This window comes from Aegilops tauschii, chromosome 5 (genome assembly GCF_002575655.3).
Source record: "Aegilops tauschii subsp. strangulata cultivar AL8/78 chromosome 5, Aet v6.0, whole genome shotgun sequence".
Classification (NCBI taxonomy): Eukaryota; Viridiplantae; Streptophyta; class Magnoliopsida; order Poales; family Poaceae; genus Aegilops; species Aegilops tauschii.
In genome coordinates this window covers 577,658,630-577,671,060 of record NC_053039.3, presented here as the reverse complement: position 1 = coordinate 577,671,060, position 12,431 = coordinate 577,658,630, and the positions used below count along the sequence as shown (strand labels likewise).

General features: G+C 45.7%; 2 protein-coding genes across 2 annotated transcripts; one reads left to right on the top strand and one right to left on the bottom strand.

Moving 5' to 3' along the window:
• Positions 1-687: 687 nt before the first annotated feature.
• Positions 688-2,670, top strand: LOC109764619 (2-oxoglutarate-dependent dioxygenase 11). The gene is made up of 4 exons (XM_020323420.4): positions 688-1,011; positions 1,336-1,601; positions 1,795-2,122; positions 2,260-2,670. The coding sequence occupies exons 1-4, from the start codon at positions 799-801 to the stop codon at positions 2,455-2,457; spliced, it is 1,005 nt and encodes a 334-aa protein (XP_020179009.1). The 5' UTR covers positions 688-798; the 3' UTR covers positions 2,458-2,670.
• A 2,019-nt stretch (positions 2,671-4,689) lies between these two features.
• On the bottom strand, positions 4,690-12,226 carry LOC109764618 (sucrose nonfermenting 4-like protein). The gene is made up of 13 exons (XM_020323418.4): positions 11,564-12,226; positions 10,720-10,807; positions 10,214-10,393; positions 9,678-9,812; positions 9,541-9,600; positions 8,689-8,778; positions 7,816-7,947; positions 7,154-7,298; positions 6,890-7,063; positions 6,626-6,689; positions 6,385-6,454; positions 5,448-5,565; positions 4,690-5,360 (listed from the first exon to the last, which is right to left on the bottom strand). Exons 1-13 carry the CDS (start codon positions 11,707-11,709, stop codon positions 5,269-5,271), a joined length of 1,494 nt encoding a protein of 497 aa, XP_020179007.1. The 5' UTR covers positions 11,710-12,226; the 3' UTR covers positions 4,690-5,268.
• Between the last annotated feature and the right edge of the window lie 205 nt (positions 12,227-12,431).

Genomic DNA, 12,431 nt, shown 5'->3' with positions numbered 1-12,431 from the left:
AGAGGACGGATCGGCGGCGGCGGGTATGATACTACGGCGTCATGATGGAAGTGTGATCTTCGCGGCGTACAGGTGCATTTTCAACTGTAACGACGCGTTGGAGGCGTAACTACATGCAATAATGCAGGGTATGGCCTTGGCCTTGCAGCATTCTTCCTTGCCAATTGTCGTTCAGTGAGACTCATCCATGGCACTAGCTGCAATGACCGAGGACAGCTTATCCAGGTCTGCTTATGGGCATTTGGTAGCAGAGATTAGGCTTCATTTGGAGGCTCGAGAGTTTGTTCCATCAAAAATCAAGCGTGAGCAAAATAGGATAGCACATCGGTTGGCATTGTATAGTCGTACAGAGTCTACTACTGCTGTATGGCTGGGGAGGAGTCCACCTTGTATTGAGGAGTTGGTGCCTCTCGATTGTAACCCTATGCACATGGAATAAAACTCTCTTTCTATCGCAAAAAAAAAAGATAAAGAAAAACGGGTCTGCTAAATCTCGGTCGACTGACAAGTCTCATTGCTACTACATTCGTTAGATCTTACGTGAGCAGCCGTGTAAAATTTTCTTTTAAATATTTCTTTTTCTTTTCTATATGTTCTGTCACTTAGACCTAGCCACACCCAAGGAAAACAAGTGGTCGAGATAAGATCGCACCAAGCATGCATAGTCGATACGAAGGCAGCTTCCTCCTCTTGACTGTTGACTGTTGACTCGTAGCTTGCTTCTTCCTCTGCTCTTTCAACTGCCAAACAGAGCGTCATCAGTGTACGCAAGAAGCAGAGCTCCCTCGGCCACCGTCGATGGTGCGGACGACGGTGCAAGAGCTGGCGGCGGCCGTCGAGGAGCCGCCGCGACAGTACGTGGTGGCGCACGAGCAAGACCAGGACCTGCTGGCCGCTGATGAGATGCCGGAGCCCATCCTTCTCATCGATCTTAGCCGGCTGACTACGGCCGACGCCGCCGACGAGGCCGACAAGCTCCGGGCGGCTCTCCAGACCTGGGGCCTCTTCCTGGTGAGCCTCAATTAGTTTCTTCTACCACCACGCAGACGCTGCCGGCTAGGCGCGCAGCCGCCGCCGCCCTCATCTCCCTGCCCCCGTCACCTCCGCTTCCGGCGAGACCAGATCCGAACCCTTCCCCCCGGCGCAGTCGGCCGCGATGAAGAAGCACGGCGAGCGGCCCCCTTCGGTGGCAGCCACTCGAGTCGAGACCCTCCGCCCGGCGTCGCAGGCCCTGCTGCTCCAGCAGTCCAGCCTCCGCTCATCGATATTGTCCCCGCTGCCACCAAGCTCCGTCCGATCTTGCTGAAACTATTTTAACACTTCATCAATATCCAGGTGACCAACCATGGAATCGAGGAGTCTCTCATGGATGCCATGATGAGTGCGTCGAGGGAATTCTTCCGGCAACCGTCCGGAGAGAAGCAGAAATGCAGCAACCTGATAGACGACGGCGGCAAGCACTCTGAGGTGGAAGGGTATGGAAATGACAAGGTGGTAAACCAGGATGAGGGCCTCAGCTGGAACGACCGGCTGCATTTGAGAGTGGAGCCAGAAGATGAGAGGAATTTCACCAAGTGGCCCACTCACCCGGAATCTTTCAGGTTAATCATTCAACTGCTGTTTCACATTTCTAATACTGTATTAGCTTAGTTGTCAAAGGAAGGAAGACACGGTGAAAAATTCAGAAATGCACGAGAAAAGGATATTCAAAGACAGTCCATAGTAGAAACTGAACAAAGAAATCAAAAGCTTTGATTGAGTAAACAGTTAATTCTAGAGTATTTCTACTTTCAGGGATGTGCTACTTGAGTACGCATCAAGAACCAAGAGGATAAGAGACGTGGTCTTTCGAACGATAGCCAAGCTCCTGGACCTTGATGAGGATTACTTCCTCAACCAAATGTCAAACAAGGATCCCGGGTTTGCTAGGTTCAACTACTACCCTCCGTGTCCGCGACCTGACCTGGTATTAGGCATGAGGCCTCACTCTGATGCTGGTCTCCTTACCATCCTTTTTGTCGACCGCGACGTCGGTGGCTTGCAAGTTGAGAGAGATGGGAAATGGTACAATGTTCCGGCCAAGCCTTATTCGTTGGTGATCAACTTGGCTGACTGCATGGAGGTATATATGAAGCTAATTAAGCACTTGCTCTCTATCCTGAATAATCTACAATCAATCATCAGTGTACAACATATATCCTAGTGTTTCCTGAATGCTGATGCTTCGCTGACTTGTATGCAAATATATATTCGCCGCAGATAATGTGCAACGGAATCTTTAGGAGCCCGGTTCACAGGGTGGTGACGAATGCCGAGAAAGAGAGGCTTTCACTGGCCGTGTTTTATGCTGTGGATGGAGAAACGGTGCTGGAGCCAGCGCCTGGTTTGCTGGATGACGAGCGACCGCCAAGATATGGGAAATTCAAGGCCAAGGATTTCGGTCTTTCTTTCGACTGAACATAACATTTCAGCCAAGGGAAGAGATTCATCGAGACCCTGAAAATACAAGCTCGGCGGTCTTAATTAGTTTATTTACGGATTTGTAGCGGTGATTTAATACCTATGGAGTATAAATAAAGAGATGGTCTCTCTTCTGTGAGTGGGGATTTTATGTACGTATAATATAATCGCCTTTCTTTCTTATAAGCAACTCGCGTATTCAACACTTAACTAATAGCCAGTTCGGTGCTGTTGTGTTGTCTTTTTATATATATAACTACTTCCTTCATAATATAAGAGTGTTTTCGACACTACACTAGTGTCAAAAACGCTCTTACATTATGGGATAGAGGGAGTAGCATATATAGTAACCTCCACAAAGTGCGCGGGGAATATATTTGTGATCTTATCAGTTGTGTTGCAGATGAGCATGGTCCATCTCAGTTGTGTTGCAGAGCGAGAATAATTTGGGAGCTCCAACATAGGAGTACTTGTGAGCTATCTGGTGAGCTAAATGAATATATCTCACTCACTGAATTCTTACATACAGCAACAGTGGTTAATTGAAGATTGAGTGATACACGGAGACATAATTTCAGTCCATAAAGGATAAAGCTACGACCATGGCATCGCCTTCTGAATCCTTTATGATTCGTCCTCGCCGCAATCTTAATACTGTCAGCTCAAAAGGCAACAAGCCACAAGGAGCATCCGCATAACTAAATAAGACGTGTCTATGCATGAAAAAGAGAAAACAAGCAACTTGGCAGGAGTTCATCTTAAATAACGACGCCGGCGACGGCGAGCGGCGAGGGAAAACAGCTAGAAGCAACTACACCAGCAAGGTTTGTTGAATTGCTCTGAAAATTTTCTCAAAGGAACAGTCCCGGCCGGATGCCGGTTGAGAAAACCGGCAAGTTGCACGGGGATGTGCCGACCTTGTCATGTGGATGTGTTGGGGGTTCTGAAGTCATGTGGTGGCGCGCCTGAATCCATAGTTTAGGAAAATGTTAGTCAGAAAACAAGTCCTCCAATATTCCCTGAATTGAAGTAACCTTACCATCAACATGAAATCCAACTTCCGTCGACCCGACCCTACCTTCTCATTGAAGGGATCGCAGGATCCGGCCTCTCCCAATGACCTCCGCCTCTTTGGCGAATCCTCGCGACGACCTCCCTCTCTCTCATTCCTTCAAATTTACATCATCTGGTGGAGATGCTCTAACGAATACCAGACAGCCAATTTTCACAACAGAAAAGACGGTATCCTCTTCGACAAACTGAGTGTTGGGTATATTTTCTCTCCATCAGGCCAGCCGGGGAAGGCAGATAACTCTTGAAGATGGATGGATACCAACTGCGGCACTAGGATCCCTACCACAAAGAAGTGGTCCATCAACGCAATGTGACCACCAATCGATGGTATACCATTAAAGAGCAGGTCAATAAGTTTTGCGGCTTTTACAATCAAGTGAAAACCCGGTGGCCCGGCAATTCAAAAGCTCGTAAGTTTTATGGCTTGTTACTCTTATGTGTTGATCATTTCATAAATTTGTGGCTTCGCTAGCCCGTATGTGCATATGTTGTTTCACGTAAAGATGGAGAAGAAGCACTTCATCTATATGCATTGTTGGTTGAAGTTGAATTGGCAAAGCAAGTGGCTCTCCAGTATTGCCAATTCCATCAAGACAACCATGCACAATGAAGATAAAGGTGGTGATCCAACCGTGCCAACTCAAGATGGATTTGCTCCGACCAAAAAGGTGATTAGAAGAACATGGAGAGGAACTAGGAGGAAGAGAAGGAGAAGCGAGAAGGGGCGAGGGCCAAGATGATGGACAAGTTTGAGGCCGTCATGACAAAAAGGAGGAGTTGGAGAGACTGGAAGCTGAAGGAGGTCTTTTGCATGTACAGCCGGGCTGGCAACTTTGGAATCAATGGATCTAAAAACTTGTTGAACATCCGATGATTTTTTTGTGGTAGTGATTATTTATTTTCGCAACTTTTAAATGTATGCTTGAATTGGTATTGATCTAGATATACATGTCAAATGGAGGAGGCTGCCCTGATAGTAGCAAAGATAGTCAGACAACGGAAAAGACGGCACCTTATTCAGCAAACTGACTGTTGGTATGTTCTCCATGAGGCCAGCCAGGGAAGGCAGATAAATCAAGAGGATGGATGGATGGATACCTGCTGCGCCACTAGGAGAGAATATACAATGGGTGAAGAAGTTTCTACAGCCAGAGAGAAAGCAAACGGCAGTTCAACATAAAATGAGGTTTGCAATTGTACACCCCACTGACTACACCCGGGCCACACATGACTCTTGACTCATGCTCGATTGATTGATTTTTCCTCTAAATCCTTCTTCCATGGTTGCATGGCTGCCAATGTTGAGCAAAAACAAGACATGGTGACACTTGAACCGGACCATCATCATCTTCCCCCTCTCCTCTTTCATGCTGAAAAAGGAAAGGGTCTCTCGCTAGTAAACTAGGCACAGAACGGACCGACACCGACCAACGCAGACAGACAGACGACCATCTCTGGCTCCTTGGAGACTAATCTCGCCAAGCAGCGGAATCAATCCAATAAAATTTAAAGAGAAAAAAGTCACCAGGTAGTTTCGGTTACGACAGACGGACAGACGGACGGTGAGGGTTGGGTTGGCACAACGAAAGGAAAAAAAAACTTTACAATCTGTTTTGCTACTCTTGTCCAAGAGCAAGCCAGAGAGAGAACTCCATGTTGGCTCCACAATCTCTTTCTTGCATGCTAGCTCTTCTGGCACCACTTGCCCGGGAACCAACGAAAACAGGGCTCTCGCTAGCTCAGCAGCAACTTGAATATGTCGCTCAGCGATATTACGCCTTCCACTCGCTTGCTGCCAGCCTCCACGATGAACACGCGACGCACCCCTGGTCATGACAGCCACACGAGAATCCGGTGAATCGACAGAGCAGACAATTAATACTCGTGCAGGTGCGTAATAGAAAAACACTTACCAGGATTAGCCAACCTCTCCATAACCTTCAGCAAAGGGTCAGACCGGAGACACATCTGGCATCTTTGACCGTTGAAAAGTCCGAAAGGTGAATTCGCGTCTTGCCCAAGCTGCAAGGCCTGGCCACACAAGAAAGTGTTCATACTGCAGCCATGAAATCTAGGCGGGTAACAGATTTACAGATGCATAACTCATGAGAAAGGATGTTTGAAATTATATAGCACTATGGAACAACCAGCTCTCCCCTTGACTGTTCGGTGCAGCTTCAGCTGCAGTGCACACTGATTGGATATGTGGCATCAACTGACCAAGTGAAACGACGAAAGGAAAATATGTATTACTTGGACAAAGGAGCATCTATACGTAGCTCCAAACAAAGGGGCACTCATCACTGCCTGCCTCTGGGGCTACAAACTAACGAGGGTTTGCTTCACTAATGAATTCCAGAATCAGTTATCAAATCCACAAGGTAGTATTTTAAAATTTTCTATCGGGTGCACAGTTTGGTAGTTGGATATCGATAATACTACATTCACAGGCAAATTCAACGGACTTTCACGGGGTGGAGAACATGCGCTAATCTAATTGGCTCCCTCTGATTTTAAGTGGTGGGGCCCGTCCTACTTAACTGAATCACAGCCATTAATCTCTAATTAGTCCGTAAAGCCCCCGTAAAGTGCCCGTGTGTGTAGCATTACTCTTTGAATATCAATCCAGATTTCAATTCAGATAGAGAAAACAGTAAGGTAACTGTAATTCCAAAAAGAAGAACTTCACTATGCCTACACTTTTGTTCATTCCCAAAATATCAACTCCTAATATAAACAAGTTTCACATAGCAAAAGCCAAAGTCGTTGGACAAATAAACTCAAGTATAAGTTTCAGTCTAAAACTTGGTTGAGAACTTGAGATAGGCATTAATATCTACTATAGCATACCTGATGAATGGTCATCTCATCTAGGCGAATATGGGTGTAGACCTTGTCTTTTGCTAGAGCTGTGATGTCACTGCAAAATGGAGGAAACACAATATACATAAGTCACCAGCAAAACTGCAACATACTACCTCTGTAACTAAATATTGAACTGCAAAAAACGTCTCATATTTAGTTACAGAGGTAGTGGCAAACAATGCAACCCAAAGAATGAAGTATGTCTGCATGTGTCAGCATGGTATACCTTCTGGAGTATGTGTCGATCAGCGAGTCGTTATCATCCACAATGGGTATTGAACTAACTCCAGCTGCATGTACAGAATGTAAGGGATCAGTTATGCATAATTATATAGACAGTAGTTTCATGTCATATGGACTATCAGTTGAATTGTGCTAAACCTCAAGAGCACAAGAATTTGGAGATACAAGCAAGAGCACCTTTGTTTTGTAATGCATTTCCCAAGCATAGGTATGGGTATGGTTGCAGCAAAGAGAACAGAGAACATACCTTGAACCAACAAGTTAAGGGCAGAGCTAAGAGATGTATTAGGCCGCAACATAGCCAATGGATGACCATTTGGTTCACCAATTTTTGGAACCCATGTACCCAGCGGAATTGAGCATACTGGTTGGTTTAGAATCGGTAAACTACCAGTGGAGTTCTTGAAGTATCTACAGATACCTGAAAGAAGATATTCTGCTAAGCAATCTCACAATAAGCTGCTTATAGCATATTAAAATCCCACTCATCATAAAGATGCCAAATACTTACATTTCAAAATTCCTGAAAGGGATGCAAGATGCAACAGCTGCGGAAACGATCCATCTGTTGACGATGAATAGATGATTGGCACTGTAGAAATACCAGTTTCGAGTATTTTCATGGCAATACCCCTCAATGATTCATAAGGGGTGGCCTAGACAACAGGAACTCCAGTATTAGTGCATTGCCACATAAATCATAATGTAACTAAATATGGGGGACCTGGGGATGAACAAGACAAACTGACGGCAAAAGTATTAACAATCAAATTTTAAGTGATTGAATTCATGCTACGCAGCTGATTTACATCTGCCTTAAAAAAACTTATTCGGGCAAATGGGTCACAAAGCTCACAAGGACAGTTTAAAACGAAGGTTAAAATTTAAATGTGTGCGCTAAATGGTGGGTGGCAAAAGGGGTTCTCACTTCTCAGTGACTACTCCCAACTACGACTCGCCAAATGAAATTAAATCAAAAGGTACGATTTCATTTTTATACAATAGGCATGCAAAGGTTATCAATTCCATGAAGCCAAGCATAATTGGTCAAAGCAGTTCCAGTAAGTCTGTCAAACCAAACTCAGAGATGAAACATCAGTACCAATAAGACTGAACCCAAACTGCACAGAAAACTGCAATCCAATTCTCAGCCAGATGTTGGTACCAACTTACATGCACTAGATGCTGATTTGATCTAAGTTGTCCGTCATTTCTTCCATAAGTTTGCCGCTTAGCCTCTTTCCACGCAGATATAGTGTGTGTTTCAAGCTGTTCCTCTGTCAGGTTTGAGCCATGCGTTTCCAGCTGCAACAAAAACAAGATGTTACAAAATAATTTTGCAAAATACGTAATACAGGTTATTTCTGGAAAAAATACATGATAAGAAACTATAATTTATCAAGTAAATAAAACAAGAGGGATGGATGTTCATTGGCACACAGGGTGTTGCAATAAAAACATAGTGTGCAAAACTATCACCCACAAACACGGATTCCCTGGCCAGCAGGCCTAGGGAACACCATCAGTGGACTAGCAACTAAAAAGGCACATGAAAATTGACCATTCACAACTTAAGTCAGTACTTTAATACTCCCTACTTAGGGTAGCCAGTAAAGGGTTAACCCCCCCCCCCCCCCCCCCCACACACACACACACCAGCTCTACCTCCGCAAAGACGGTAATAACACCTGAAGAATTCAGTTCGAAGCAAGTGCCTTGATTCACAAAGAAACTGTCATAGTGGAAGATTGTTTGAATAAACAGTATGGCACCACCCACAACAATGTACTCCCTCCGTCCGAAAAAAGCTTGTCCATCAAATGGATGTATCTAGCACTATCTTGGTGCTAGATACATCCATTTGAGGAACAAGCTTGGGACAAGCTTTTTCGGACGGAGGGGGTACTAGTGAAGTACACATCCAGGACATTTTGCCTCTACTACAGAGTACATGAATGACACATCACACAAGTAAAGCAACTATCAACCGGGTCAAATAATACAACAAAAGCTAAGAAAAAAAGAGTAAATGCTGAAACAGATTACCTCTCTCAATATAAGTATAAAATCCAGTGGGCTCAGAAGGCCAACAAACTGACCCCTGAATGAATCCCACAGAGGAGCCACAGGAATCCCCTGCAAAGTGCACACTATTCAGTGTATGTTCTCACAACATGCCAGTAACTTCAATACATGATACAAGCAACAATGGATTATCAAGGTGCCAGAAATGCTGGATCACAGAAAAGATAAATAATTTATGTTTCTTCTAACCATGCAGAACCAGGACACAACTATTAGCTAAGAAACTAACCCCAGCCCCTAGAATGATCCACACAGCAATAAGCAATGACTGGGGTCGCTAGTGAATAAGATAAATTTTACTAACAAAGGGCAGCCAACGCTTACAATCAGCTATGAACAGTATTGAGCTGTACACTTGTATTACCACAATATAGTAGTATAATTTAAAAAAATAAACAAGCAATGTTCAGTTTCCACTCAATTCCTTAGAAGTAAATCCATGTGCCAGCATTTACTAAAATGTACGTCACTGTCTCGATTCTCCCAATTCCATGTCCCAATGCAATTATGAACAGTTAAGCATCATATGGTACGAGTATTAGATCATGAGATGCAGGCAGAGATCGATAAAAGGGCAGCCCGGTGCATGTAGCTCCCGCTTGCGCAGGGTCCGGGGAAGGGTCCAAAGATAGATAATTGTGAAAAAACATAATGTTTACTAGTAAGGAGACTAGGAGTGAAGTAATTTCTTTTTCTTATGTACAGCATCTAATTCATGTAAATTTAGGTAGGAGATATAAAGCAAAGTGAAGAGCAATTTAGCATGCCTCCCACAGACCAAACAATACAGCTCTAGAAGGTAAGATTTCATACCTGTTCATGGAGAATATGGAAAGATTGCTTCACAGGTAAATTAATGTCCAGAGCAATGACCTGGATTGAAAAGGTATAATAATGTTATAAAATAAACCTCTCCATTAATAGCGCTCAAGCAGCTGGGTTGCCCATACCTTTCCAGAATCTGGTAGTAGGTCATAGCCTGTATGCGCATTCAGATACTCAGCAACACGACACCTAGAGATCTGTATAGCAGACTCTGAAATTCTTGGAGAACCTTCCTGAAGGGCACCATCCGACAACGAACCCTAAGGTAACGACAAGGTCATTGTTACGTAAATTTCATCCCTGCTCCATAACTAAATATTCTATTTACCTTCAACAAAGAAATTAGTAGAATCCCAAAGCAGAGAACTACCATATAACCACCAATTCCATGGGTACATGAACTTTAGAATGCAGATAACAAGATATATTGGAGCAAGTATTGCTTTCTATAAATTATCCAAGGAAATAAAGTAACACTTGTCTCCTGTGCAGATAATATTTTCCAAGAGGCTGTAATACTGAAATGGTAATACATTTAGGTATGCTTACAAATATGTCACCATAACATTTCAATTAAGCTTAGAGGACGGTTATAAAAAGAACAGGTAGACTACATAGTGTGGCTGTTCACGCACAACTAGGCGAGATAAGTGATACTTACCATTCGTTGAAAACTATCATTGTCCACATCCATCCTGCTCCCAGGTGTAGTGGGGCTCAGTACAGTATTTATGTGGTCAAATTCCCTTGTCAAGTACAAAGTGTTTACCACCCCATACTCTCCCGTTATAGTAGGTTGCCCCTCGTCATGCCTCCACTGCCCGTCCACATTGAACTTGTACTGTGTAAAAATAACCAAGCAAGAAGGTTCTCACATTAGAAATTCCATTGCATATATGCCGTGCATGATTCATTATAGATGTCAAAAAGTGACATTACACATGAGATAAAAAATAAGCTAGTTACATGTACAAATGCAGCCAATATTATATTATTATATCATGTGCAAATCAAGAAAAAAACACATCGTGCTGGACAATCGCTAAAACAACAACCTTATAAAGCAGAATGGAGATTTCAACACAGGAAATAAATCTCAGCATATACCAACTAATTGGCAAGGTAAGCACACAACAATTTTAGTTAGCACGGGATAAAGAAGGGAACCTGATAAATCCCTGGAGGTAAGCTGCAGATAGCTTGAAATACAGTCGGGCAACCTTCAACTGGAGACATCGGCAAATGCTCTGACCACCTACGACAAAATTGGGAGTTACGGTGCATAAAAAACAACATCATGGGATTTAAAAAGCAGTAATCGACAGAAAACAAATTCCCTTTGTGTGTTTTCCTGAACGGGGAACATGTGCAATTTTGTTCCTCTTTGGAAATTCCATTTGTTTCCGCGTGCTAGCAAGACTGGACAGTATGCGAACTTCTGTTGTCGTGGCGCCACCCGCCAGCTCCACAGACAAGCGCTAAGGCGGGAAGATGCACCTTCAGATTCACCCATGTGTGAACTAACAACTAAGACAGCGTGCGGGGTAAGGAAGCTGCACCACCAGAGTACGCCCAACGGTCGAATCCATGCATTGCACCCAGATATAAACCATAGTACGTACAAACAAGAAAACATATCTACAGCCCCCGTTGCAAGAGAGCAGGGAGATAATCTATCCATCATTAATTATCCAATCAAAACACAAGATAAGATAGGGCGGTGCCGCGCTCCTAGAGATATCGATCAAGTGAGCAGCATTAAAATAATAATACTAATCCCTTTGGAAACGAAACTGCAGCGTCCCTGGTTCCCTGCGGTAACTGATGATGCAGCTGAAACGGCTGTGGGCAGTGAGCGAGCAAAGTAATTGCAGAATAAATACATAGCGGTCAACGATAAGAAAAGGTGTACTCAGTAATCACTGGAGATATGATGACAGGATAGAGATATAGAGATAGAGATTGAGATTGAGATGGAGATGGAGTGGAGAGATAGGGATAAAGCGCAGACCTGGTGAAGGAACCGCTGAGGAAGACCCTCTTGCCGCCATGGGGCCAGACGAAGCGGGTGTGGACGACCGGGCCGCCGGCGCTGACGCCGACGCCGCCGCCGGCGGCGGAGGCGTCGTGGGCGGGATCCGCGCCGTGCGAAAACATCCGTCTCCTGCTAGCCGTCGCGCCACGCGACGACGAGATCGGCCGAGCGAGCAAACCCTAGAGCGGCGGAGCTGCTGCCGCTGCCGCCGCCGCCGCTGTTGCTTCTACCCTAGGACGGGCCGGGCGGGCGGGCGCGAGACGGACGGGACCCCTCCACGCGGGCGCGCCCACGCGACGGCTCCCCTCCCCACGCGCGTGCTGTCGACGGAGGGAGAGAGATCACCCGCGCAGGCCCGCTCCCACCGGCATCTCCCTCGGTCTGTCCGTCCGTCCGTGCAAATCGGGGGGCGAGGAGGGGATCTCGGGTCGGCGGCGACGACGGTGGGGCGGCGCAGCGCGGCGGGGGATCCGGAGATGCGGTGAGGGGGAGGAGGCGGAGATGGGGACGGAGGAGGAGAGGAAAGGTTGAAAAGGAGACCTAGCGGGCGGGCGGGCGGGCGAGCACGAGGATCTTCTGCGCCTCCTGCCCTCACTCCACGCAAGGTCCAGCTCACACCCTAACCTTCTTCCCTGTCCCTTCTTCCCCGCCTGCCTAAGATGCCGATTTCTCGCAGGTCCCTCTCCGGACTCTTCTTGCCTTCGCGGAGCTTTCCTCGCCCGGTCGATGAGCCGATGGTGGTCACTGAGGAGGCCCGGAAAAGATTATGTGAGGAAACTCTAGATCTGAGGCGACGGCGGTTTTTGGTTTTCCGGAGCGTCGAGGGCGCGCGCGGGGTTTTATA

Bases quoted from the DNA above. Each gene is read 5' to 3' on its own strand.
- LOC109764618 (XM_020323418.4), bottom strand. From the start codon at position 11,709: ATGTTTTCGCACGGCGCGGATCCCGCCCACGACGCCTCCGCCGCCGGC. The intron at 7,064-7,153 runs GTAAGTATTTGG...ATCTTCTTTCAG, and splicing joins CCTTTCAGGAATTTTGAAAT to GTATCTGTAGATACTTCAAG. The intron at 6,690-6,889 runs GTATGTTCTCTG...CTGTACATGCAG, and splicing joins CCTTAACTTGTTGGTTCAAG to CTGGAGTTAGTTCAATACCC.
- LOC109764619 (XM_020323420.4), top strand. From the start codon at position 799: ATGGTGCGGACGACGGTGCAAGAGCTGGCGGCGGCCGTCGAGGAGCCG. The intron at 1,602-1,794 runs GTTAATCATTCA...TTCTACTTTCAG, and splicing joins ACTCACCCGGAATCTTTCAG to GGATGTGCTACTTGAGTACG. The intron at 2,123-2,259 runs GTATATATGAAG...TATTCGCCGCAG, and splicing joins ACTTGGCTGACTGCATGGAG to ATAATGTGCAACGGAATCTT.